Source organism: Coprinopsis cinerea (assembly GCF_000182895.1).
Source record: "Coprinopsis cinerea okayama7#130 chromosome 10 map unlocalized cont3.10, whole genome shotgun sequence".
In the NCBI taxonomy this organism is placed as follows: Eukaryota; Fungi; Basidiomycota; class Agaricomycetes; order Agaricales; family Psathyrellaceae; genus Coprinopsis; species Coprinopsis cinerea.
The window spans coordinates 1,061,394-1,083,308 of record NW_003307535.1 but is presented as its reverse complement, the minus strand read 5'-3'; the positions used below and the strand labels follow the sequence as shown (position 1 = coordinate 1,083,308).

The window sequence follows — 21,915 nt, the reverse complement described above, 5'->3', positions numbered from 1 at the left end:
ACATTTTTTTCTTTCAGTTCCTTGCAAAATCCTGCTCCTGCAGAATGGAGGAGTTCTGAAAAAACGCCAAGGCGATTGGCCGGCGCTCCCGGAGATAACATTGAAAAGGGGTAACCATCCCGCCAAGAAAGGCACTTCACCTCCCCAAGAGTCCAGACCAGACTCCTGCAACGTCATCGAAGAAACCTGGAGAAAGAGATGGAAGAAAGAAAAATGAGATTGGTATATCATAGGGCATACAAATGTCGACGATTATTACTTTTGCGATAAACGACACATACTACGACAGCGAAGATAGCGACGAAAGCATAGATACAACTTCTACGAACGAAAGCGAGGACGACAGCGAGAAATAACAATAGCAAGTATCGGGATGTGCTGCAAGATGGGTGAGTTCTGGAGTCCGTAAACTATACGGGTCTTAGTAACCATGATGGTCGTGCAAGATGATGAGGAATGAATCGAATCATACAAGCCCAAAAGTCCAAGAGAAAAACATAACTTGAAGAACGGTCGACGACTTAGGTAGGCACAGCGACCCGTCTCCGAGAACTCAACGTTGGCGTCATGCCGAGCGAATCGTCGACATTCTCCTTCTCGGCCACCTCGGGTACACTTGAGACCGGGCTAGTCACCCTGCCCATCCTCGATAGAGCGCCTTTGGACGCCACGGTCGAACCGGAAGCCCGTTGCTCAATTGCAACAACAGCAGAAGAGACCCTCCTGTGTGGGATAGGCGTGCTCGTTGGCGAGGTAGCGGTAGACGATGGTTTCATTGAACTCGATCGTCCGAGAGGTTTGGGTGTCGCAGCCGACGAAGAGACGGACGAGCGGGGCTTGGTGACAGAAGCAGGGGGTCCCATTGAACCCGCGCTACTAGACTTCGTGGCAGTGTTTATTCTTGTGCTTCGTCCCAGTGCAGTTGATGGCCGCGTCGCTGAGGCGGAGGATGGCGGACGTTCGGAAGAGCGTTTGCGGGGCCTGACAGCGGATGCACTCTCAGCACTGTCAGAAAGTGCCGATTGCGGTCGAGAAATGGGCGTCGCGGAGAAGACGGAGGAGTCTCGTCGATGGGTTCTGGTTGCAGATGCAGATTGGGCGGGAGTCGCACCTGCCGTCCCTCGTACTCCCAACTGTCGTTTAATCTGTAGAAAGGAAGTCAGGAAGGGCTTCAGAATAAAACTGAGATCGCCTCACCAATTCCAGTTCTTGCTGCTTGGCATCCAAAGCCATATTCAGGCCCATGATGTCTTCCTTATCGGCGGCGTGCTGCTTCCTAAGGCGGCCGACCTCGACTTCATTATCGGCGCTATCCTGCTTCAAGGTGTGTACCTGGCGGCGCAAACGCTCAACCTCGTCCTGCAACGCAGCAATCTTGTCACGCGAAGCGTCCAATTCGACGTCGACCTCCGCCTTCTGCTTGATGAGTTGCTCGATGCGCTTGCTGTTCTCGATTTCTTGATTAGACATGCTGTGGTCCGCGCGAGACTGCTCGTCGAGGAGCCGGTTGTATTCGCGTCGCATGGTACTGAGTTCCTCCTGGAGCCTTTCCGATTCGGCCACCTGCTCGGCAACGCGGTTGCTGTACTCCTCGATTTCTGCGTCGCGTTTGCGGATGGTTTCTTGCGTGCGCGAAACGATGTCCTTGTTGAGCTGAACCTCTTCTTCGAGCAAAGAGATGCGCCTGTTAAGTTGCTCGACACGGGCTTCAGACTCTCCAAGGTCACGCTCCATCTAGGGAATTAGGGTTAGAGTTTGGATTCAAACGAATCCCAGAACAACACTTCACCTTTTGGTGATCTTCTTGAAGTTCGCTCACTTGGCTCTCCAACTCAGAGTTCCTGTTGACGACATCATCATAGTCCATCTCAGCGTCGTTGTTCTTGTTGAAGGCGTCCTGCAAGTCCGATTCGAGCTGAGCGTTCTTGTTCACAAGGTCGTTGTAGTCCATCGACATGCTGTCGATCCTGGCTTCCAGCTCTGCCAAAGTCTTCTGCAGTTGATCCTTCTCAGACTCGACCTCATGCTTTTCCCGCATAAGGGTGTCGATTTGGCTGGACATGCTTTCGGTGTTCGACCACTGCGCCTCCAACTCGGACTTGAGAACGGCGAACTCGTCGTCACGGGCCTTCAGCTGCGATTTCACCTTCTCGACCTCCTCCTCGCAAGCTGCCTTCTCAACTTCTAAGCTCTCGATCTTCATCGTCAACTCCTCCTTCTCCTGTTGCCAAGTGAGCTCGGCCACGCGGTGACGAGCCCTCTCGTCCTCGGTAGCCTGCTGCTTCTCCTCCATGAGCCTCTTCAGTTCGTCCTCATCGATAACAGCCAAGCTCACGTTGCCCAATTGATCCATCTGCTCCTTCGCCTCCCGAAGTCCAACCTGCAGCTCCCTCTCACTTTCGTCCCTATTCCACAGCATCTCCTTCAAGTGGCTGACATCCTCGCTTCGGTCTTTCACCAAAGTCTCCAGATGCGCGATCTCCTCCTTCAACATTTCCTCCCGTTTCAGCTGATCAGCCCTGTCCCTCTCGAGAGCAGCGATTTGGCGGTGGAGCATCCGGAGGGCCTCACCGCTCGCTTCGTCCATCACACTTCGCTCGAAACTCATTTGCCGAGAACTGTCGACCTCCTCCTCCAATTGACGACACGCACGCTCCAACTCCTGTACTTTCTTTTTCCAGTTCCGTAACGTGGCGCGCCGTTTGTTGTCCTCCTTCTCCACGTCGCTGAGCTTCTGAGTGAGTGTGTTGACCATCTCATCCCGGGCCCGAAGGTCGATCTCATACTGCTGACACAGGTCGTTTTGGATGGCCAGTTGGGTCTGCAGAGAGTAGATGAGGCTTTCCTCCTTAGAGGTCTTGCGGACATGCTGCTTCGAATGTTGCGGAGGGGTGACAGGGATCATGACTTGCGGCGTGTAATACGTCGACGCGTGAGCGCTGAAGGGATCGGGCTCCGCGACCGGAGGCGCGTAAACAACAAGGTTGTCACTCGACTCGTCATTAATATCAGCTTCGGGTGGAGATTTTGTGGAGCGGAGCATGTTCTGAAGTACTGTGTCGCTAATCGCTCGTGCCCTCGATTTGGTGGCGGAAGTGAAGGATTCACGTTTGGACGATGTAGAGGAGCTGGAGAAAGACATATCCTTGAGGTCGCTAGAAGCATACGCGGGTGAACCCTTGGACGAGCGGCGCGAATCCTCGTCGCCCATCGAGTAGAAGACGGTTTGACCCATAGTGAAAGACTGGGAGCGGTCATGGAGCGGGGTGGGAAGGCGGGGAGGAACATCTTTCGCGTGGAAGATTGATTCATCAGGTTCCGTGGTGGGTAGAGGGACTTGGTTGGTCGAGCTGATGTCGGGTTTGATGGGATTTGTGGCGTCTTGCTCTTCGGTATTCTCCCGCTCCTTTCCCTTGCTTCCATCACTGGACCTGAACGGCGTGGAAGTCAACTGGGCGCGACCGCCATCAACGGATGGTTGAACATCGGAGGTGTCAAAGGAGGTGTCCAGCTCGATGGATTGATCGAAAAGAGGGGAATGCACGTCAAAGTCGAGTCCGGGGGGATTGAAAGGAGGGAGGTTCAGAGACTGGGAAACCTCAAATAGGTCTCCCGATTTACTGGCAGGCACGGGACTAGCAAGCGACATCGACTGTTCGCCATCCTGGGAAGGCGGTTCAAGAAGCGGCGCAGTATTGGTGAGAGGTGAGAAAACCTCGGACACTGATGGTCGCGATGATTTCGAGTGGGATTTGTTGTGGCCGTTTCGGAACACCGCCGGCGTACTTGTGCCATCGGGGCTGGTTTGGTGTAGTCGTTCCAAGAAGGACGGGGTATCGTCTTTGGGCGGTGGGGGAGGTGCAAAAAAGTGGTCTTCGGTGTCCATTGATTGCTCTGGACTGATGACCTTGTAGGCATCACGAGAGAAAAAGCGTACATTCTGCCCAGTACCCGGAGTTTTAGGGTCGCGCAGAATCGACCTAACCGAACCCATTCTGTCATTGAAGCCGGGCGTCATAGGTGCAGGACGCTCTTCGAGAGCCGGTGATGGAAGAAGTCCGCCGTCTTGGGAGGGTTCGTTGCGGAGGAGGTCGAGCGACGGCCGGCGCAAAACGTCGATCGAAGTTCGGCTCTTGCTTGACGAGGCCTTGTTAGAGTCGGTGCTTGATTTTAACATGTCAAAGGAGGCGCGGCGCGAAATGTCGGCAGAGGATGATAGATCGTCATGAGAATCAACTGGAAGTGACAGCTGCGAATCTGAAGCCATTTGGGTCAACATCGTCACAGGCCATGAAAATGCGCTTCCTTACTGCTTCCAACTGTGTTAAAATGTAATGGAGGTCGAGATTTCTTCGTCAGTCGCAATGAACCAGCCGTCTTCGCGTTCTCGTTGTCCTCTTTCGGTGGTAATTTCGAAATTCGCTTGAGCACTGTTCGCTTGCCACCTTTCGACGGAGAAGGCGGGGGACTTGGGTTCGAACTTGTGTTGGCGTTGGGGTCGTTGGGGTTGAAGACGGATAGATTTGGGTGCTGTTCAAACACCTTGCTCAGAACCTCTCCCTGAGATTGGGAGCTTTCCTGGGCTTGTCGTGGCCTGAGTGCGTGGGTTATCTTCGACCACATCGTTGTCGAGGTCGAGGTCGAGAGTCGTGGGCGTTGTCTAGGTTCAAATTTGAACCAGCTTCGTCGTCGCCGTCGTCGCCGTTAGTGAGGACCTGATTAGCTCTGTTGATTGTGGTTTGGGAGTAAGATACCAAACTGAATCGTCGTTCAACAGCGCGTCACACACGTGACCGTTTCGTGTTTGTCGATGCTTGGCGCGGGGTGCCAAGCGCCCGCTAATCAATTGCGCGCCTTGTTCTCTTTCCAACTTGAGCTTCCTTGTTCTCTGGTTTCATCCAATTCATGATGGCCTCCGCTGAAACGGCGAAGAACAGCGAAGAACCTAAGTCCTCCATGCCTCGCAAACAATGGTCCTCTCCCAGACAGGCATCAAGCGATCGCCACAAGCGCCCTAGATCACTCCGAAGGCCTCTCACCAGTGCGAACACTGGCTCGCGACATTACTATAGAGAAACCATTCGATTTCGACGCTACGAGCGATTTCTGCTCATGAATATTCGCTGTGTTGTCGGCTCGGAGGTTTGACTCTGCTTTCTTCCTTCTACGACGTTATCCCAGTGGCACGATCGGGCCGGGGACGCTTACATTGCTGGAAGTTTTCCCTTTGTCGACAACCTAGATTTACTATTCTCCACCGTGAAAAGGCTCTCAGCTCTGGAATGACGGCGTTTCTCTCTTGCTAACTTACGTTGCTCAAACAGTGGATATATCCCATGGTAAACAATAATGGATAGTGATTGAAGGTCATAGTAATGGACATATACAATGTACAGAGCAAAACCAGCATAGTTCCGAATCAGTGAGTCAGAAATTCAACTTCATAGGGCGTTCAACGGTCAATCAGCCAGAATCATCTGTAGCATCCGAAGCCGGTGAATAGCGTTCAACAATTCGCGAGCCAAATGATTTTGACCCAAGCTCGCTAGCAGAGGCAGAATGATCAGTCTCGACGTTTGAAGCTACCGGTGAACGGGAGCGACCAACGACTTGTTTACAGGGTCAGGTTCATGGCCTTCACTTGGCCAGAACCTTGTTTAATGTTCGATTTCATGGGCTCAATACGCCCTGAGGGCAGAGACGGCAGACACTTGGGCCACTTACCATGCACCTTGGGTAAAGAATTTTTGCAAGGTCTTCCAGTCTTCGATGAGACTCAACGACTTTACCTGTCCATGGATGGTAGTAGCCTTCCCTTTGTCTTGGGCCCGAGGGAGTTGGAGGGGCGAGGCTCCATAATGACAACAGATTGAGGGAATTTCAGAAGTGCAAACACGGCGGCGAGCTCGTCCTCAGTCGACGAGGCAAGCCGGGATTCGATATCATCGTCAGTTGCTGGAAGTTGAGATCGAGTCTGGGCGAGGGAGCGACCAATGACTTTCCTGTTTGCAGGGTCAGGTTCATGACCTTCACTCTCAGTATTGTCCGAAGCTGGTGAAGGGACATCAGCGATAGCTAGAGATTCCGCAGGCGAGTTATTGGGCCGCGCCTGCCTGGCCTTCCTGCGTGGTGCAGCGATGTAGCCATGAGAGCGCTTGCGGTGACGAAGGAGAGAACTGGCGTGATTGAACACTGAATCACAGTCGGGGCAGGTGTGTGGTCTCTGGCCGGTATGAGCGAGACGATAATGACGCTCGAGAGCATCCTTTCTGCACAACCTTTTGCCACAGCCATCCCAGTCGCAGTAAGATGACGCCTCGCCTGTATGAGAAGCATAATGGCGTTTAAGGTCCTGTTTGCGGCCGAAGACTTTACCGCAGTCCTTCCACGTGCAGGTGTGCGGATTGGATGAGACAGAAATGGGATGCATCTTGTCACTGTTGTACTGGGATGTGTGTAGGTTGGAGTCGGCCGGTGGTTGGGGAATCGGTGGCCGAGTCTTGGAAGGCAATAACTCGTGCCCTGCCACCTTATCTACCTCCCTGCGTTGTGCAGCGATGTAGCCATGAAAGCGCTTGCGGTGACGAATGAGAGCACTGGGGTCACTGAGCGCTGAATCACAGTCGGGGCAGGGGTGTGGTCTTTCCCCGGTGTGAGAGACACGATGGCGCTCGAGAACATCCTTTGCGTAGTAACTTCTGCCACAGCCATCCCAGTCGCAGAAATATGACGCCTCGCCTGTATGAATAGCATAATGGCGTTTAAGGTCCTCTTTGCGGCGGAAGACTTTACCGCAGTCCTTCCACGTGCAGGCGTGCGGATTGGATGAGACAGGAATGGGGTGCATCTTGTCACTGTTGTACTGGGATGTGTGTAGGTTGGAGTCGGCCTGTGGTTGGGGACTCATCGATGGCCGAGTCTTGGAAGGCAATAATAACTCGTGTCCTGCCACCTCATTCACCTCTGCGGCAAGCTGATTGGTCAGTGAACGAGAGCGACCAATGTCTTTCCTGTTTGCAGGGCCAGGTTCATGGCCTTCACTCTCAGTATTTTCCGAAGCTGGTGAAGGGACTTCGGCGACAGCCAGAGATTTTTCAGGCGAGTTATTGGGCCGCGCCTGCTTGGCCCTGCGTGGTGCAGCGATGTAGCCATGAAAGCGCTTGCGGTGACGAATGAGAGCACTGGGGTCACTGAGCGCTAAATCGCAGTCGGGGCAGGGGTGTGGTCTTTCCCCGGTATGAGAGACACGATGACGCTCGAGAACATCCTTTGCGTAGTAACGTTTGCCACAGCCATCCCAGTCGCAGAAATATGACGCCTCGCCTGTATGAATAGCATAATGGCGTTTAAGGTCCTGTTTGCGGCCGAAGAATTTACCGCAGTCCTTCCACGTGCAGGTGTGCGGATTGGATGAGACGCGAATGGGGGGCATCTTGTCGCTGCAGGACTGTGTAGGTTGGAGTTAGGCAGAGTGGTTGGGGAATCGGGAGGTGACCGACTCGTCCTGGGAGGAAATAGCTCCTATCCTGCCGCCTTATCTACCTTTGTGGCATACTGGCTGGTCATAACACGAGATCTGTTGCCCTGACATAAACAGAGGCCTTAATGGACGGTCCAAAGGAGGTTTCCATGGCCCCAGGCTTAGCGCTGGGGATTCGGTGCTTAACCGCCGATCACGGAAGGCCCTGCCAGACCTTCGAGCCTTGCGCATTGACACTGCCTCGGAGGATAGACACCCGATACTTACTACTGACTGAGAGCGAACATCTGCCCAAAATTCGTTCTGAACCACAAATATTGTGAGGACTCGTAAGTTATACTATACATTGCAGAATCTATGCCAAATGCGTAATTATGCGCGTGTACAAAGGAATGAGACTAAATGAGCGTACATGTTATAATACTGTTACACTGAGATAGAGAGGGTCGTCACGGTCATAAAAGATGCTCGAGAAGGATCTGTCTAGTAGCTCGGTCGAGGAGGAGAGTACTTCGGAAGCGATTCAACAGGTTTCGAGAGAAGATATCCTCTCAGTCCGGCAGCCTTCTCAGCCTGCCTTCCGAATCCAAGCCCGCTCTTCTCAGTGGAACCACTAGCCGTACTGGACCCTGTATGGAGATGCGACACGAACGGTGGCGGGGAGTTGAATGGCGTCGACTTTTGGCTCATGAACTGCGTACCGGCGTTGACAACAGGCCGGACGTCAACAGGGCCAATGTGCGTGGGTAAGGCGTTCTTTGCGTGTTCGCGCCATGATGTGACGGATCGCTTGGATTTGGCGGAGGCGCGGAAGATGAGGCCGAGGAGGACATTGAGGCATCCGACGGAAAAGAGGAAGAAGGCGGAGACGAGGGTGAAGGTATCCACTCGGTGCGAGAGGATAGCGGCGCCGATGCTGGGAAAATAATCAGCGATCATCGAAGCGGAGCAGCAGCGAAAGATAGTTGCAGGCGCAGCTCGCGATTGTGAGGCCGCAGACGAATGCTCGCAGTAAACTTAGGGCGCGAAGAATGGTATGTACTCACAGCATCTGAATCAAGCCCAATGGTCCCAGACCAAACTCCTTCCCAAGAACGGGGAAGAACTTGACAAAGAACTGGGATGGGAAGCTCAGCTCAGAGCCAACAAGGACAACAACCTGTCCAATAATGAACAGACGGTTGAGGACGGCCCAGAATGCACCAGCTGGTTGGTTGGGTACTGTGCTGTCTCTGAGGACCGACAGTCAGGTACTGTAGCGTTGGAAATCGAGGCAACACGCACGAGATATAATCAAAGTCCCTCAACGCGTCCAGAGTGGCGTTATTGGCTCCAGCAATACCATCCTTTCCAGCCTCCATAAACCGGTTGACCGCCTTGATATCATTGACAAGAGTGACGATGTTGCTCGCAAAAACGAGCAGAAGAGAGATAATACTGAGGATTCGTACGGCATTCAGCCCAATAAAAGTGTCTGTGCGCGATCGTCAGTAAGGAATTCATTTCGCTTGGACCCAAATTTCGCCACTTACAAGCACGCGGGGGTAGCATGACCATGGTTGAGAAGTGGTGAGCTCAGGGCAATAAAATATATATCAAGGGAGAAGAAAGAAAAGCAATTCGCAAGCCAGGCGATCGTTGAATGAAAGGTGAGGGTGCCTGCACCAGTGCCACAAGGCTTTCGAGCTCAGAAAACGGGGTCGATGTCGATAGCGGCGATCGCAAGTGTTGCGGGATAAAGGGAAACAACGTGTTGCTGCAAGTTTAGCGATAGCATGTTTATATTATTGTTGCTGCGTGCCCGGCGACGAAAGACAATGACACCTCCCCGAGAACAAAGCGTGTCACGCTGCCATTGTCCTGGCCTGTGACGCGTCGTCACGCAGGTCTTGTCACGTCACGCGCGCTGTCACGTCACACAAGCCCCTATCTTTCCCATGGAAACTTTACTGTCAGAATTGAATTCGAATGGATACAAAGTGTCCTGTACTACAAGATTCATAAACAGAATTACATACAGTACGGTTGAGAACGAAAAAATAAAAGCGAGTAGCAGCCAGCATGTACTAAATACAATGTCCCTTCCATACTAGTAGTAGCGTTAAACATGAGGTATAAACGTAACATGCGTGTTTGGGGTTTCTATGATTTCTCGGGCAGCGGCGGCAACTCTGGGACAGGTGGAATAGCTTGGGACGACCGAGCCTTCTTCTCCTTCCGCCTTTCCTCTTGTTGCGCTCGGAGTTCTTGCTCCTTCCTCATCTGCGTCATGATCTGAATTTGCTGGGCGATGAAGTCCTTGGTATGGGGTCTAGAGTGATGTTAGTGGCCAGACCACGAGAAGCTTGCGAACAGACTAACCGCATACGCAAGATTCGGAGAATCGTTTCCTCACTCGTGCCCTCCGCACCACCCTTCTCTTTCTTCTCCTTCTTTCTCTCCCTGATCGTGCCCAAATTCCGCTGTTGATAGACACTCTTGGCGCGTTTCTTGATGGTCGGCGCAGACCTCAAAGTCAACTGCATCATACGCACGCACTCCTCCATCAGCGCATCCCTGAAACGTTTATTAGCCACAGCCATGGCAAAACCAAGAAAATACCCACGTATTCCAGTCATAGTATAACCGAATGGACAAAACGTCGCGGTACTTTTGGTTCTGCAACATCTCCAACGGAATGGGTCCCTCGCCACCGGCATAGAAGTAGTCTCGCAAGAACTACCCCAAACAATCAGCACCAGAACACACTAACAGACAGCTATACACACCTTCAGCCACTTGAACACAATGTCCACCTCCTTATCCCTCAGGGGCTTGAGATCACTAGGCTGATCACTCAAGGGAGGAATCAACAGAGCCTCAATAATCGTCAAGATCTCCTTCCACAGCCTCGCCATGACCATCTCCTTGGTCGCATCACACAAGTACGTGTTCAACGTCTGAAGGTTGGACTCAAAGTAGTCGAACAATGGCGAAATGGCTTCCTCGATCTCGATATCCGTGAGGTCTTCTGGACGTTGACGAGGCTTCTCGGTCGCAGGGAGAGGGACCTGAACTTCGGCCGCGTTGTTGCCGATGGTGGAGCGATAGAAGGACGTAGCCTGCGCGATGGCTTTACCATAGTCCAACCCTTGTTGTTCACGCTTCTTGATCAACTCCTTGACGACGTTCCTCGAGAGACACTGTCGAATGAAGGGTGCCATCTGCGACACAATTGAGCCTCACTACCACGACGACGGGGGAAGAAGACTGCTCACCTTGTCGACGAATATCCTAATCATGTCGTTCTCCGCACGTTTCAATGAACGGAACGCCCGTCCGAAGAAGAATTGGATATCGTCGCGTTCACCCTCCATGCTAACCCTCACCAATATCCTTCCGGCTGTATCCAGCTCCATCCACAAGTCATGCGACATCAAATCTCCAAACCTCGAAGGATCAAGGCAGAGGTAAGCTCTTCCAATGGTATCATGCTTCCCCACCAACGACCGATCCCTCACACTAACCATCAACCACAGAGGTTTATCCACCGACAAGTCGAACGATTCCTCCCCTGCACACAGCCTGATTAGACACTTTTCAATCCAAAATCAGAGGACAAAAACTCACATCTCGGCGTATTAGTCTCATAAACAGTCCTCGTCTTCGCCAACCTCCTCCCCTCCTCATCACTCAACGTCACAAACGTATCCAACCTCGCATTCGGACTCGAATCCTGCGGAACCAACTCCTCCGCAATCACAATCTTAACCGTAAACAAAAACTTGTCCCTCTCCTTCTTCTCAGGCACAGGCGGAGCAACCGTCCTCGAGATCTCCGCAATCCGATCTGCTTGCATTTGGTTGTAGATGTTGTCGAGCAGTTTGAGAGCAGCTTCGACGTTGTTGAGCTTGACGCAGGATTGGGATTGAAAGTTGAACGGTTCGACGCGCTTTTCTCCCATTGCCGCGAGTTGCTTTGCGCGTTCAATCCATGCGCTAGATTTTTGAGGCTGGATGAAGTCGCTTGGTCGGGGGTACATTTCGTCGAGGAAGAGGGTTTCGATGGTGCGACAGTATTGGTCAATGGCTTTGGAGATGGTCTGGAAGCACGACATGTCAGCGGACGAAAGAAAGTAGCGGGAGGGCTGGGGAGAACCTTGGACAGGTTGGTGAAGAATCGCGAGTTGTAGTACTCGTCTTCCCATTCCAAGTCTTGCAGGAAGTTGACAGGGCTGCGTAGAGAATCGAAGAGATCTTGGATAGATGTACTGTTACCCTCAGGTCCTTCTGCTTCAAACTAGAAAAATGTCAGAGACAGAATGTTGCAACTCCACCACAATAAACCTACTTTATCCGCAGCAATAGCCTATCCACACGTTGTCAACAACTTGAATACCAAGGGAAAACATAAACACTCACGTTCTCCACCCACTGCCCAGTGGTATTATCCGTATTCAACAACCACTGCTTGACGTATGGTTCAAAGAAGGCTGTCAAGTGGAACGAAAACTCGACCCTATCCCAGATACCCAGTATCAGTCCTCCGTCGCCACCACTCCAGAACCAAAGTGAAACAACGTACTGGGGAACGAACGCGTTATACATCGACAACATCAGCCTGCACCTCCTATACAAAGTGAAGATATCCTGGATGGGGACGTCTGGTGTAGGTCCGTTCATCGAAGACTCGAATAAGCGTTTCTGCGAATTCTGGAGGTCGGTCAAGAGATGTGGGACCACGACCTCCAGGAATAACGAAACGATATCCAGTTTGCTGTTTCACTGTTAGCTTCCCTTCCGCCACAACACTGAAAGAATTGAACATACCCAAGAATAGGTTCCGGAAACCTCTTATCCAGAAGCTTCGCCGCCTTCTCAATCTCATCCGACATCAAAAGCAACGGAAGCGCCCTATTCACGCCCGGCCGACTCTGGAACTCGTGCATCTTGGTCTCGTACCACTGCGCTGACACCTGCTTCGCCTTCTCTTGAACATCCTTCAACCTCACTTCGATATCGACGTCGAAACGAGCAAGGAATCCGCTGTCGCGTACGTGTTCCAGAATGGCGAGGTAGGCTTGGATTTCGGAAGGTTTGAGTTGGGGTAAGGCATCCATGGCGTGGTAGAGACATGAGAGGAAGATGTTGAAGAGGGAGGCGTAGGTACTGGAGAGTTGCTCGATCTATAATTCGTAGACGATTCAGTAGACAACTCGTGTTGCATAAAATCGCGACGTACGTCTTGGTTCGGCCAAAACTCTGGATCACTCTCCTGCATGACCTTGCTCACGCTATTCAGTGCCTCGGGTATACACTCCATCGGCACATCGTTCCTCTCGTAAAACTGTCGCACCAAATCCAGGAAGCAAACAGCCCTAAATGGATGTCCTATCCGCCACCTGAGTGCGCACTCGCTGATAAGGTCCAAATGTGGTGGCGATAGGATACCCAATGAAACCTCGTCATTGTCATCCACTTCCGGACTCAACATCACCTCCAAATCCGCAACCAAGCAATACTCGACCAGGCGTTTGTAAAACTTGCGAGGATTTGGAGGGATGAATGTAAAGTGGTGTCCGACAGGGATATCGTCGTCCTGTCCATCCTCGAGGGGGTTAATTTCGTCGTTCACGTCGAACAGGGATCGCCGGCTGCCGATAGATGGATGGCGGCCGGTGAATGTGGGAGAGCTCGCGGAGTAGTTGGAGTAATTGGAGGACGAGCGTTGTAGTTGGGATGTGCGGTCGGATTTGGCGAGGCTGGGGTTCATCTTGATCATGGCGACAATCATCTGCTGCAGATGGGTAGTCTCGATGGTTCTCCACTGGTTCCACGCCGCATCACTTGTAAAGTCCTCCCGACGACCTGGGAAGGGTGCACCCGCGTTGATGTTCTTGAGGCACGTCTTCAAGTCGACCAATGCGGCCTAGATACGGAATGTAAGCGTGTGCTCAGCGGAAATGACAGCTGAGTTACCTTGTCTGTTACAATTTGACCCCTTATTCGATCCACTTCTTGCTGCATTGCGTGCTCAGGGATCTTGAAGAGCTGGCCAACGACCTTGACAAGGGGCATATCAGCGATGTTCCAGCTGATCGTCGGGGGTTGGTGATAGTACGAGTCTCTCGAAGTGGAAGATTCATATCCAGAATCGCTTTGCGTGTATTGCTGCGCCGCCGCCAAAGCAGGGGCGAGTTTCGCCGTATAGGTATCCAGGCGGGCCAGCAGTTCCGGCGAGACATGGTGCACGTTCCTCAGGGATTCCCGTAGCAACTTGATAAACTGGGCGATCTGGTTGTTGAGCTCGTATTTCCAGCCTTCCGCAGCCAGCGTCGGCTCCTTCTTGAGGACGGTTGTGGCGTAGGTTGCAAACTTGAGAATGAGCTCTTCGATCTTTCGATTTTCCTTCATTTGGCGTTTGAAGGTGTCGACTTGGAATTCACCGTAGAACCTGGCCATTGTCCTTCGGACGAGTTGGTCTGAGTAACTGTAGAGACCGTGTGAGACGAATTTCGGCGAGGATAAGGCTCGGAACGCACGCAGGATCCCTGCCCATCGCAATATCCTGTAGTCGTTGCTCCAGGACCTTCAGAAGCTTTTCGGGGAACTTGACGCCCTTTGACCCGTCCCGAAACAGTTCTCCTAGCGAAAATGTGGAAAGGGCAGACAGCCGCGAGCTTTCTCGTTCTTTCACCTCTGAAGGTACGGCGCTCTTGGGGTTTTCAAGGACCCTTGGGACTAGCATGTAGCTCAAAAGTCTGTCCTATTGTCAATACAATCCCGGAATTCATGGAGAAACGTTGCTCACGCTACACGCAATGCATAGCTGGACGTCGATTAGCTGTCATCCAGGTCAACAAGGAGGTTATGAACGTACTCGAAAAGGTCCTCATCCGTTACCCTGTTCTTGGATATCCGTCTCTCGTGAGCATAACTATCATAACTTCGTTGCGACATGGACTATCGATTGAGAATTTCGTGGCTTGGAGGGCCTATTAGGTGCCCCTTGGACGCGATTATAGACCGTTGGTTGACTCGTTGATTGGAGGTCTCCAGTCCTCCTAGATGCGTTGGCCAGACGGATTAGTATGGGGGTATACAGGTGCGGTGGTGACAGTCCTGGATCAAGGGTAGAAACCGGTCCAATCGCTGCCGCCTTCCAAATATGTCGTAAGCAGCCCCTGTCGCCAACGACGACGACGAGCTCGAGCTTCATCTCAGGCAATCTTGGAACATTAACTAGAGTGTATGTATGATATAAAATTGGGCATTGTACAACTAGGTAGGTCCTGGGGGACATAGACCACGACAATGGGTTCCCCAAGGCCACCGGAGATTTCGGATAACTGGACTTGCAAATAATATCTTTAGACAGATGAAAATGTTTAGCCTGGCTAGACCCTCAGGAAACTGAGAAAGCTGTTCCCGAAAAGGTAGGAATCACGAAAGGCAAGGGCACGGTGACGTCGTTAGATTTCTCTCGAAGAGAACTCGCGGCAACGTATTTAATTGGCCAGTTTCGAGCAGGACAAGTGCGTCCTGACTTCTGCTCCACTCACAGTGCCAGTGAGGACTCGGCAGCAGGGAGTCAACTTTGTATGGGCCGTATGTAGTCAAGTCTGGTGGGGCGAGAGCATTTCTCATTCGGGAAATTGTGCATCTGAAAAAGAAAAGATGCAGGGAGCTACTTGAACATCCGATTCCATGAGGTGCGTGCAGGCTAGGATGCACAAGGCCTAAGGCCGGTGCTCTGATTATAATCTTGTGCGTTGGTCTAGTCGGACTTGACAGGTGCTATGCCAGTCTATCTTTATCATGTCGCGCAGTTTGGGGCTGGTGAGCGCCCAAAGGCAGTGAGGAAGATGGTGGAAACAATGGAAAGATTGATTGTACCCGAAGTTCCGGTGCCAAGGAGTATTCGCCACGCTAATTGATGCCACGTGACGGCATCGCTGGTGCGCCCGACGTGTCCTGCCACGACGACAGGCGTTTTAAAGCTCTTAGCCGCCCAAAACTTGTTTTTCTTGCAACCCTCGATGCTTGGGTAAAAAGCACATCTTTCCTCTTTGTTCATCCAGTCCTCTTCTTTACAAGTTCTTCGTTTCTCGATTTCTTTGGGCGCTTAGCCAAAATGCGGCTACCACTTGTATGGGGGTTGGTCTCCCTGTTGGCCATCCTTCCAAATAGCGTATTGGCCTCCGTCCTGGCTATCGACTATGGCGCAGAATTTATTACCGCTTCGCTAATGAAGCCTGGTCTTCCTTTCGACGTTCTCCTCAACAAGGATTCGAAACGGAAAATCCAGTCTTCAGTCGCATGGAAGCGGGGAGACAGAGTGTTTGGTGCCGATGCAGCCCAGGTGGTACGTGCGGACTTCAAAGCTCTAGCCTGACATACTCTATAACAGAAATTGTAGGCTACTCGATTCCCAGAGGACTCGTACTCTTATGTCAAGCTCCTCCAAGCCGCACCGCACAACTCGGAACCAGCACAATATTTTGCCAAAATCTCGACCGCCAAACTCACAGAGTCCGTCCGGAAAACCGTGAACCTCGTCCGGAGCGACAACGAGGAGTTCAGCAGCGAGGAACTCATCGCCATGCAACTCGCATACGTCAAGGCCCTCGCAGAGTCCGTCGCCGGCGAAAAGGTCAAGGACCTCATCATTACCGTGCCCGCCTACTACACCCAATTCGAGCGAGACGCCATGGCAGACGCTGTCGAGATCGCCGACCTCAAACTCATCGCCCTCATTCACGACGGAACCGCCGCCGCCATTAACTACGCCATGACGCGCAACTTCCCCAAGGAGGAGACCCATATCATCTACGACGTTGGCAGCTCGGGCACGCGCGCAACGATTGCCTCCTTCAGCACTGTCACCGACAAGAACGGCTCGCCTAGTACGCAAATCAGCATTGGCGGCTACGGATACGACAGGTCGATTGGCGGTCTCGAGTTTGACAGGCGGATACGGGATATTCTGGCTGACCTCTTCAACCAAAACTTCGCCAACGGGAAGGACGTGAGGAAGGAGAAGAAGGGTATGGCTCGGCTATGGAAGGAGGCACAGAGGGTTAAGCACATCCTCAGTGCTAACACCGATGTCATGAGCCAGGTTGAGAGCGTCGCATGGGATATCGACTTCAAGAGCAAGATCGAAAGGTCGACGTTTGAGAACGCTTGCAAGGATCTCCACCACAAGTGGACTCTGCCCATTCAGGACGCTCTCGACAGCGCAGGACTTACCATGGAAAACATCACCTCTGTCATTCTCCATGGTGGAACTTCGCGTGTGCCCATGGTCCAGGCCGCTGTCAAGAAATTCGTCGGACCGTGAGTGCTGGTCACCTTTACTTCGCATCCCCAGCTAACCCAGGATTTAGGGAGAAGATTTCGCTGAACGTCAACGCTGATGAAGCCGCTGTTCTTGGTACGTATTTTGGTGTCCAACGCGTCAGCCTCCACTCAACTTTTTCTAGGTGCTGCGCTTCACGGGGCATCCCTCAGTCGCCAGTTCAAGACCAAGAACATCAAGATCTCCGATATCTTGGTCCACGACGTTCAGGCTTCTTACTTCGCCACCGCCAGCACCGCCAACACCCGTCCACGAAGCATCACCTCTGTCCTCTTCCCTGCTGGCTCCAAACCCGGCACCAAGAAGACTTTGACTTTCAAGCGCAAGGAGGACTTTGATATCTTCTTTGACTATAAGAGGACCCCAGCTATGTGAGTTTTAGGCTAAATGCTTAAGAGGCGAATGTAGTTGACTTGGCGAACGCAGTGGATTCCCCACCCGCATGTTGGAAGTTGGCATTGAAGGCGTCTCAGAAGCCATTGCCAACCTCACGGAACGCGGTGCCATCGATCCTGTCGTCAAAGCTACCGTTTCCCTCTCCGAGTCTGGATTTATCTCTGTCACGAAGGCGATCGCCTACGGAGAGATCAAGGACGAGAGTTTGTCTGGTATGTCTGTCTCCCTTGTCCGCTGTAATGTACCGTCAATCTAATCCTCCCTTGCAGGTAAATTCAAAAGCCTCTTTGGTGGATCCCCTTCTGAAGCAACCGTCGATGACGCAGAATCAGCAGAGCCACCCCGCGAGACCGAAAGCTCCTCTTCAAGCTCTTCATCCGCCGCCTCCGAGTCCGAGTCTGCCACTAACGGCGACAAGAAGGATAAGAAAGAGAAGAAGGAAGAGAAGAAGAAGCCCAACCCCGCTGACAACACCATCGAGCTCAAGGTTGTTCCCAAGTTCACCACGATCGCTCCTTTCACTTTGGAACAGAAGAGGGCCGCTCGTGCTCGACTCCGCGCTATCGATGCTGAGGAACTGGCCAAGACCCGTCGCGAGGAGGCGCGAAACACTTTCGAAACCTACCTCTACCGACTCCGTGACCTCCTCAATGACGAGAGCGAGACACCTTTCAAGAAGTGCTCGCAACCTGAAGAGAGAGTCAAGATCTCCGACTTGTTGGACGAATCCTTCTCTTGGTTGAATGACCGTGGTGATTTGGCTGAGACTTCGCAATTCTTGGATAAGAGGATCGCACTTGAGTACGTGTAATCTGTCCTTGTCATGATATCGGGTCATCTGACTATCGTCTATAGGACCCTCGAGAAGCCCATCATCCACCGCTACAAGGAAATCGAGGCCTTCCCTGAAGTCCTCAACAACTCGCAGCGAATCAACTGGTCCACCCGCCTCTTCCTCCACGAGGCCCGCCAAAACCTCACGCACGAAATTGAGAACGACCTCCCCTCCAAGTACACCCAGGAGGAACTGGACAGCCTCGAGAAGACGCTCAAGGAGCACGAGTCGTGGATGGAGGAGTGGGTCCCGAAGCAGAGGAAAACCAAGAGCTATGAGAACCCTGTCATGGAGACTGCCGAGATGAAGGCGAGGGCCAAGGTCCTCGAGGGTCAGCTGCAGAGGTTGTGGAAGAGGAAGGTACCAAAGGTGATCAGGAAGAAGCCTCAGACGAGCTCGGCTGCAGAGCCAGAGTCGACACCGCCGGTGAAGGGAGATGGTCAGGGTGAGCAGCAGGAACCGCTCAAGGATGGCGAGGATGGCGAACGGACTGATCGCCCGACCGACGAGCTGTAGTTTGACAACCCACCCCTCTGTAATAATCCCTGCTCTTTCGATGTTCGAACCCTTTCTTCAGTACACCTAGATCGCAGATATCTAGAGGCGTTTCTTTACGATACATTATGACATTTAAGTAACGGGCTAGATAATTTATAGTTGATGCATGGCCGTATACGACGCATTCTACGATCTTTTGTCGCCAGGGGCCATGGGGCGCTAGCATCAGTACGCCGTTTGTATCGGACATGGAGAAAGACAGGGCCTACGTACCGTCACCGAAGCTTCCATACTATACTCGGGCTTTACTTAACCATGAGAATTATGAGACCATTCTCTTCGTGTCTCAGCAATGTCGTTGACCCTCCCCCAGGTTGTCCTACTGGACCTTGCCCTGGCCTTTGTGCGCTTCCTTTGGTCTGCATACCGCTCGGCGCATCTGACCCCTCTACGTTTGTAGGCTTCACACCATCTTTGGTTCAGAAAATACGAACCTAGGTCACCCAAGGCCATACTGGCGGTGACGACCGGTCTCACCTCACCCATCGTCCACTTGCTCGTGCCACACACACCGAGCGTGATCCATGCCTTCCTTCTGGCAAATATCATCCACATCTCTGGGCTGTTTCTCTCCGTCGCTTTATACAGACTTGGCCCTTTTCATCCCCTAGCGGCTATCCCAGGTCCCATTCTTTGCAAGCTCAGCAAGATCTGGATTGCGTCCGTGGCCTGGAGAGGGGACTTACATCGGTACATCAAGAGTGTGCATGATGAGTACGGGTTGGTTACGAGGATTGGTGCGTGGAGTCCAGTTTGGTTGGTTGACGGTCGAGGCGGTGACGGTAATTGGGGGGATATTCTGTAGGGCCAAACGAAATTTCTGTCGTTGATAAGAAGCTGCTTCCGGCTATTCTGGGCGCTAATGGAATGCCTAAAGGACCAGGTACACATGAGGTCACCTTGGGCTCCCAGTGCAGCCGTAGTTCGAGAGGATGCTAACTATTGTTCCCTTGTGTAGTTTGGGATGCCCGCCGGAAAATCACCTCGCGCGATACCAAGAACCACAACAATCTTCACGCAGTCCGAGACTTGAAACTCCATGCAGAACTGCGTAAGCCGTGGAACAAGGCGTTCGCGAAGGAGGCTATGAAGGATTACGAAGAGCTCTTGCTTGCTAGGAGTTTGGAACTCGTGCAGCACCTCCAAGCGAAGTGCTCCGAGAGACCTGTTTCGGATGGGAAAGAGGGGAGCAAGGGCGTGGTCGTGGATTTGGCGCGATGGCTGAGCCTGTTTTCGTGAGTCCTAGAAGTTCCAGAAAGGAAGGAATGTTGCTGATTCGGGACATTCTGCGTTCTTGGCCTTAGGTTCGATTTTATGGGAGACATGGCGTAAGCTACGCTTCCTTACCCTTCCCACAGAGTCTATCTGATCTTGTATCTAGGTTTGGAGGCACTTATAATCTCATGAAAGACCAAGATTCTGGTAATAGTTGGGATATTATGGAAAAGAGTCTGCTGTGAGCATCCAACTGCCTTGAGCATCGACTTGACCCTCACCGTCGTGGCATGCATATAGTTTTCCCAGCGTGGCTCAGCACGTTCCCTGGGTTGCGCCTTTCACCCACCTGTTCCCTTCTGTGACTAAGGCCTCAGTCGAATTCACAAAATTTGCAGCCGCCCAAGCCAAGAAGCGCGCCGCCTCGGAACCACAGCAACGGGATCTCTTCTACCATTTGGTGCGTGCTATACATACTCTTTCTTGTCACACTATCTGAAGAGAACAAAGATCAACCACACTGAAGCAGAACCTGGGACATCCCCGCTCCCTTTAATCATGTCAAGCTCGGTGCTGGCCATCGTCGCGGGCTCGGACACCATCGCGACCGCTTTGAGCAACACGTTCTACTTCCTGCTTGCACACCCTGAATGGCTTGAGCGGGTTCGGAATGAAGTTGACTCACTATGCGAAGATCTACAGCTTCCAGAGAAGGAGGTACCTCGACCGGAGAAATTGGCGCAACTGGAGGTGTTGGGTGCAGTCTTGTAAGTTGCGGCCCTTGGACGAATGATGGATCTGACCTCTGTTCTGACCATTGTAGGAACGAGACTTTGAGGATGCTGCCGCCTCTACCCTCACAGCTCCAGCGAGCACCCGCTGAAGGTAGCGGTGGTCAGCTTCTCGGATTGATGTAAGACTGATTCCTATCGCTCACCTCTGCCACCATCATTCATTCATTGCCATTTGGCATAGATTTTTACCTGAAGGAACGGCAGTCCAAATCCCACCCTACAGTATCCACCGCAATCCAGCCTATTTCTCACCTTCCCCCGACCACTTCCGTCCCGAACGATGGCTCCCTCAGCCTTCCCCTTTCTCCTCCAGCGACTTCACTTCGTCAAACTCGAGGCTCGACAAATCTGCGTTCATCCCGTTCTCTCTCGGTCCTGCCAACTGCGTTGGGAGACACCTTGCCATGGACGAGCTACGTTATATCGTTTCACTCTTAATCCGCAATTTCTACATCCAGTTTGAAGAAGGGTACGATCAGGGAAGGTGGGAGAAGGAGCTGGAGGATCGGTTCTTGGTGGTTAAAGGCGCGTTGCCGGTGCGGGTGAGGGTCAGGAAGGAGTCGAGGGACACTCAATAATTTCTGTTACCTGCACTGTATCTGCTTTGTGTATGCAATGCCAACGGGGTGTTGGAAGGGCGTATCTGCGACGATGACCACGAGGCCCGATCACGGCGTCTAAGCGCAAGCGCCAAGGCATGCGACTTTCCCGTTTAGGCAGGATAACCACCGCTTGGACAACAAAACAAAGGGGTTTCTTGATATCAAAGCGCTTTCTTAACCCTTTGACGAGCCAATGCGTTTTCTGAGAGTCCATAAAGCGGAAGGATGTCAACTGAATTTCCTCAAACTCATCCACCGAGCCCCCGCTTCCCAGCCCCCACCAACACACCACACACCAAACCAGCCTCACAAGAACTTGAGCTAGCACTTTGAAAAAATGCCAGCTACTCGTAGTGGTCTCTCGTCCACCAAACCCACAGCCACCAAAGTCAAGCCCTTCGCCTGTCCATGGCCAGACTGCAGCAAGCAGTACACAAGAAAATACGGCCTCGAGCGCCATCATATCCTCCACACCGGGCAGAAACCATTAACCTGCCCAACTTGTAGTCAAGCATTCTCTAACCTTGAGCGACTGGCTTATCATTGCAAGACAGACCATGGCTTCAACCCTGGTCCCATTTGTCTCAAAACGGACCTGCATGCTGGGCTGGACTCGTTGACTGGAGCAGAGCTTGTGGCTCTTGCTGCACTCCTAGAGCTCTCGGAAGAACGTCCCTCGTCCCAATGACTTGCCCT

At 52.4% G+C, this 21,915-nt stretch overlaps 7 protein-coding genes across 7 annotated transcripts; 3 read left to right on the top strand and 4 right to left on the bottom strand.

Moving 5' to 3' along the window:
- Positions 1 to 521: 521 nt before the first annotated feature.
- Positions 522 to 4,623, bottom strand: CC1G_09112 (hypothetical protein; the record flags this gene model as incomplete). The annotated part of the gene is made up of 4 exons (XM_001834103.2): positions 522 to 1,145; positions 1,198 to 1,734; positions 1,790 to 4,257; positions 4,311 to 4,623. 4 exons carry the CDS (start codon positions 4,621 to 4,623, stop codon positions 522 to 524), a joined length of 3,942 nt encoding a protein of 1,313 aa, XP_001834155.2.
- Positions 4,624 to 5,463: 840 nt separating this feature from the next.
- Positions 5,464 to 7,591, bottom strand: CC1G_09111 (zinc finger protein 70; the record flags this gene model as incomplete). The annotated part of the gene is made up of 3 exons (XM_001834102.2): positions 5,464 to 5,545; positions 5,790 to 7,447; positions 7,556 to 7,591. 3 exons carry the CDS (start codon positions 7,589 to 7,591, stop codon positions 5,464 to 5,466), a joined length of 1,776 nt encoding a protein of 591 aa, XP_001834154.2.
- A 372-nt stretch (positions 7,592 to 7,963) lies between these two features.
- CC1G_09110 (hypothetical protein) lies at positions 7,964 to 9,212 on the bottom strand (the record flags this gene model as incomplete). The annotated part of the gene is made up of 4 exons (XM_001834101.2): positions 9,013 to 9,212; positions 8,765 to 8,954; positions 8,527 to 8,712; positions 7,964 to 8,396 (listed from the first exon to the last, which is right to left on the bottom strand). The coding sequence occupies exons 1-4, from the start codon at positions 9,029 to 9,031 to the stop codon at positions 7,964 to 7,966; spliced, it is 828 nt and encodes a 275-aa protein (XP_001834153.2). The 5' UTR covers positions 9,032 to 9,212.
- A 410-nt stretch (positions 9,213 to 9,622) lies between these two features.
- CC1G_09109 (cytoplasm protein) lies at positions 9,623 to 14,418 on the bottom strand (the record flags this gene model as incomplete). Its single annotated transcript, XM_001834100.2, has 14 exons — positions 9,623 to 9,791; positions 9,842 to 10,036; positions 10,086 to 10,198; positions 10,249 to 10,683; positions 10,738 to 11,033; positions 11,090 to 11,561; positions 11,618 to 11,758; positions 11,810 to 11,827; positions 11,881 to 12,235; positions 12,289 to 12,644; positions 12,701 to 13,387; positions 13,438 to 13,948; positions 14,001 to 14,219; positions 14,339 to 14,418. 14 exons carry the CDS (start codon positions 14,416 to 14,418, stop codon positions 9,623 to 9,625), a joined length of 4,047 nt encoding a protein of 1,348 aa, XP_001834152.2.
- Positions 14,419 to 15,504: 1,086 nt separating this feature from the next.
- CC1G_09108 (hypothetical protein) lies at positions 15,505 to 18,566 on the top strand (the record flags this gene model as incomplete). Its single annotated transcript, XM_001834099.2, has 7 exons — positions 15,505 to 15,823; positions 15,878 to 16,797; positions 16,848 to 16,894; positions 16,944 to 17,190; positions 17,246 to 17,427; positions 17,485 to 18,016; positions 18,071 to 18,566. The coding sequence occupies exons 1-7, from the start codon at positions 15,593 to 15,595 to the stop codon at positions 18,564 to 18,566; spliced, it is 2,655 nt and encodes an 884-aa protein (XP_001834151.1). The 5' UTR covers positions 15,505 to 15,592.
- A 334-nt stretch (positions 18,567 to 18,900) lies between these two features.
- CC1G_09107 (cytochrome P450 67) lies at positions 18,901 to 21,195 on the top strand (the record flags this gene model as incomplete). The annotated part of the gene is made up of 10 exons (XM_001834098.2): positions 18,901 to 18,951; positions 19,009 to 19,345; positions 19,414 to 19,491; positions 19,567 to 19,843; positions 19,913 to 19,936; positions 19,990 to 20,064; positions 20,124 to 20,283; positions 20,334 to 20,590; positions 20,647 to 20,736; positions 20,799 to 21,195. The coding sequence occupies 10 exons, from the start codon at positions 18,901 to 18,903 to the stop codon at positions 21,193 to 21,195; spliced, it is 1,746 nt and encodes a 581-aa protein (XP_001834150.2).
- A 361-nt stretch (positions 21,196 to 21,556) lies between these two features.
- Positions 21,557 to 21,907, top strand: CC1G_15299 (hypothetical protein; the record flags this gene model as incomplete). The annotated part of the gene is made up of 1 exon (XM_002910346.1): positions 21,557 to 21,907. One exon carries the CDS (start codon positions 21,557 to 21,559, stop codon positions 21,905 to 21,907), a length of 351 nt encoding a protein of 116 aa, XP_002910392.1.
- Between the last annotated feature and the right edge of the window lie 8 nt (positions 21,908 to 21,915).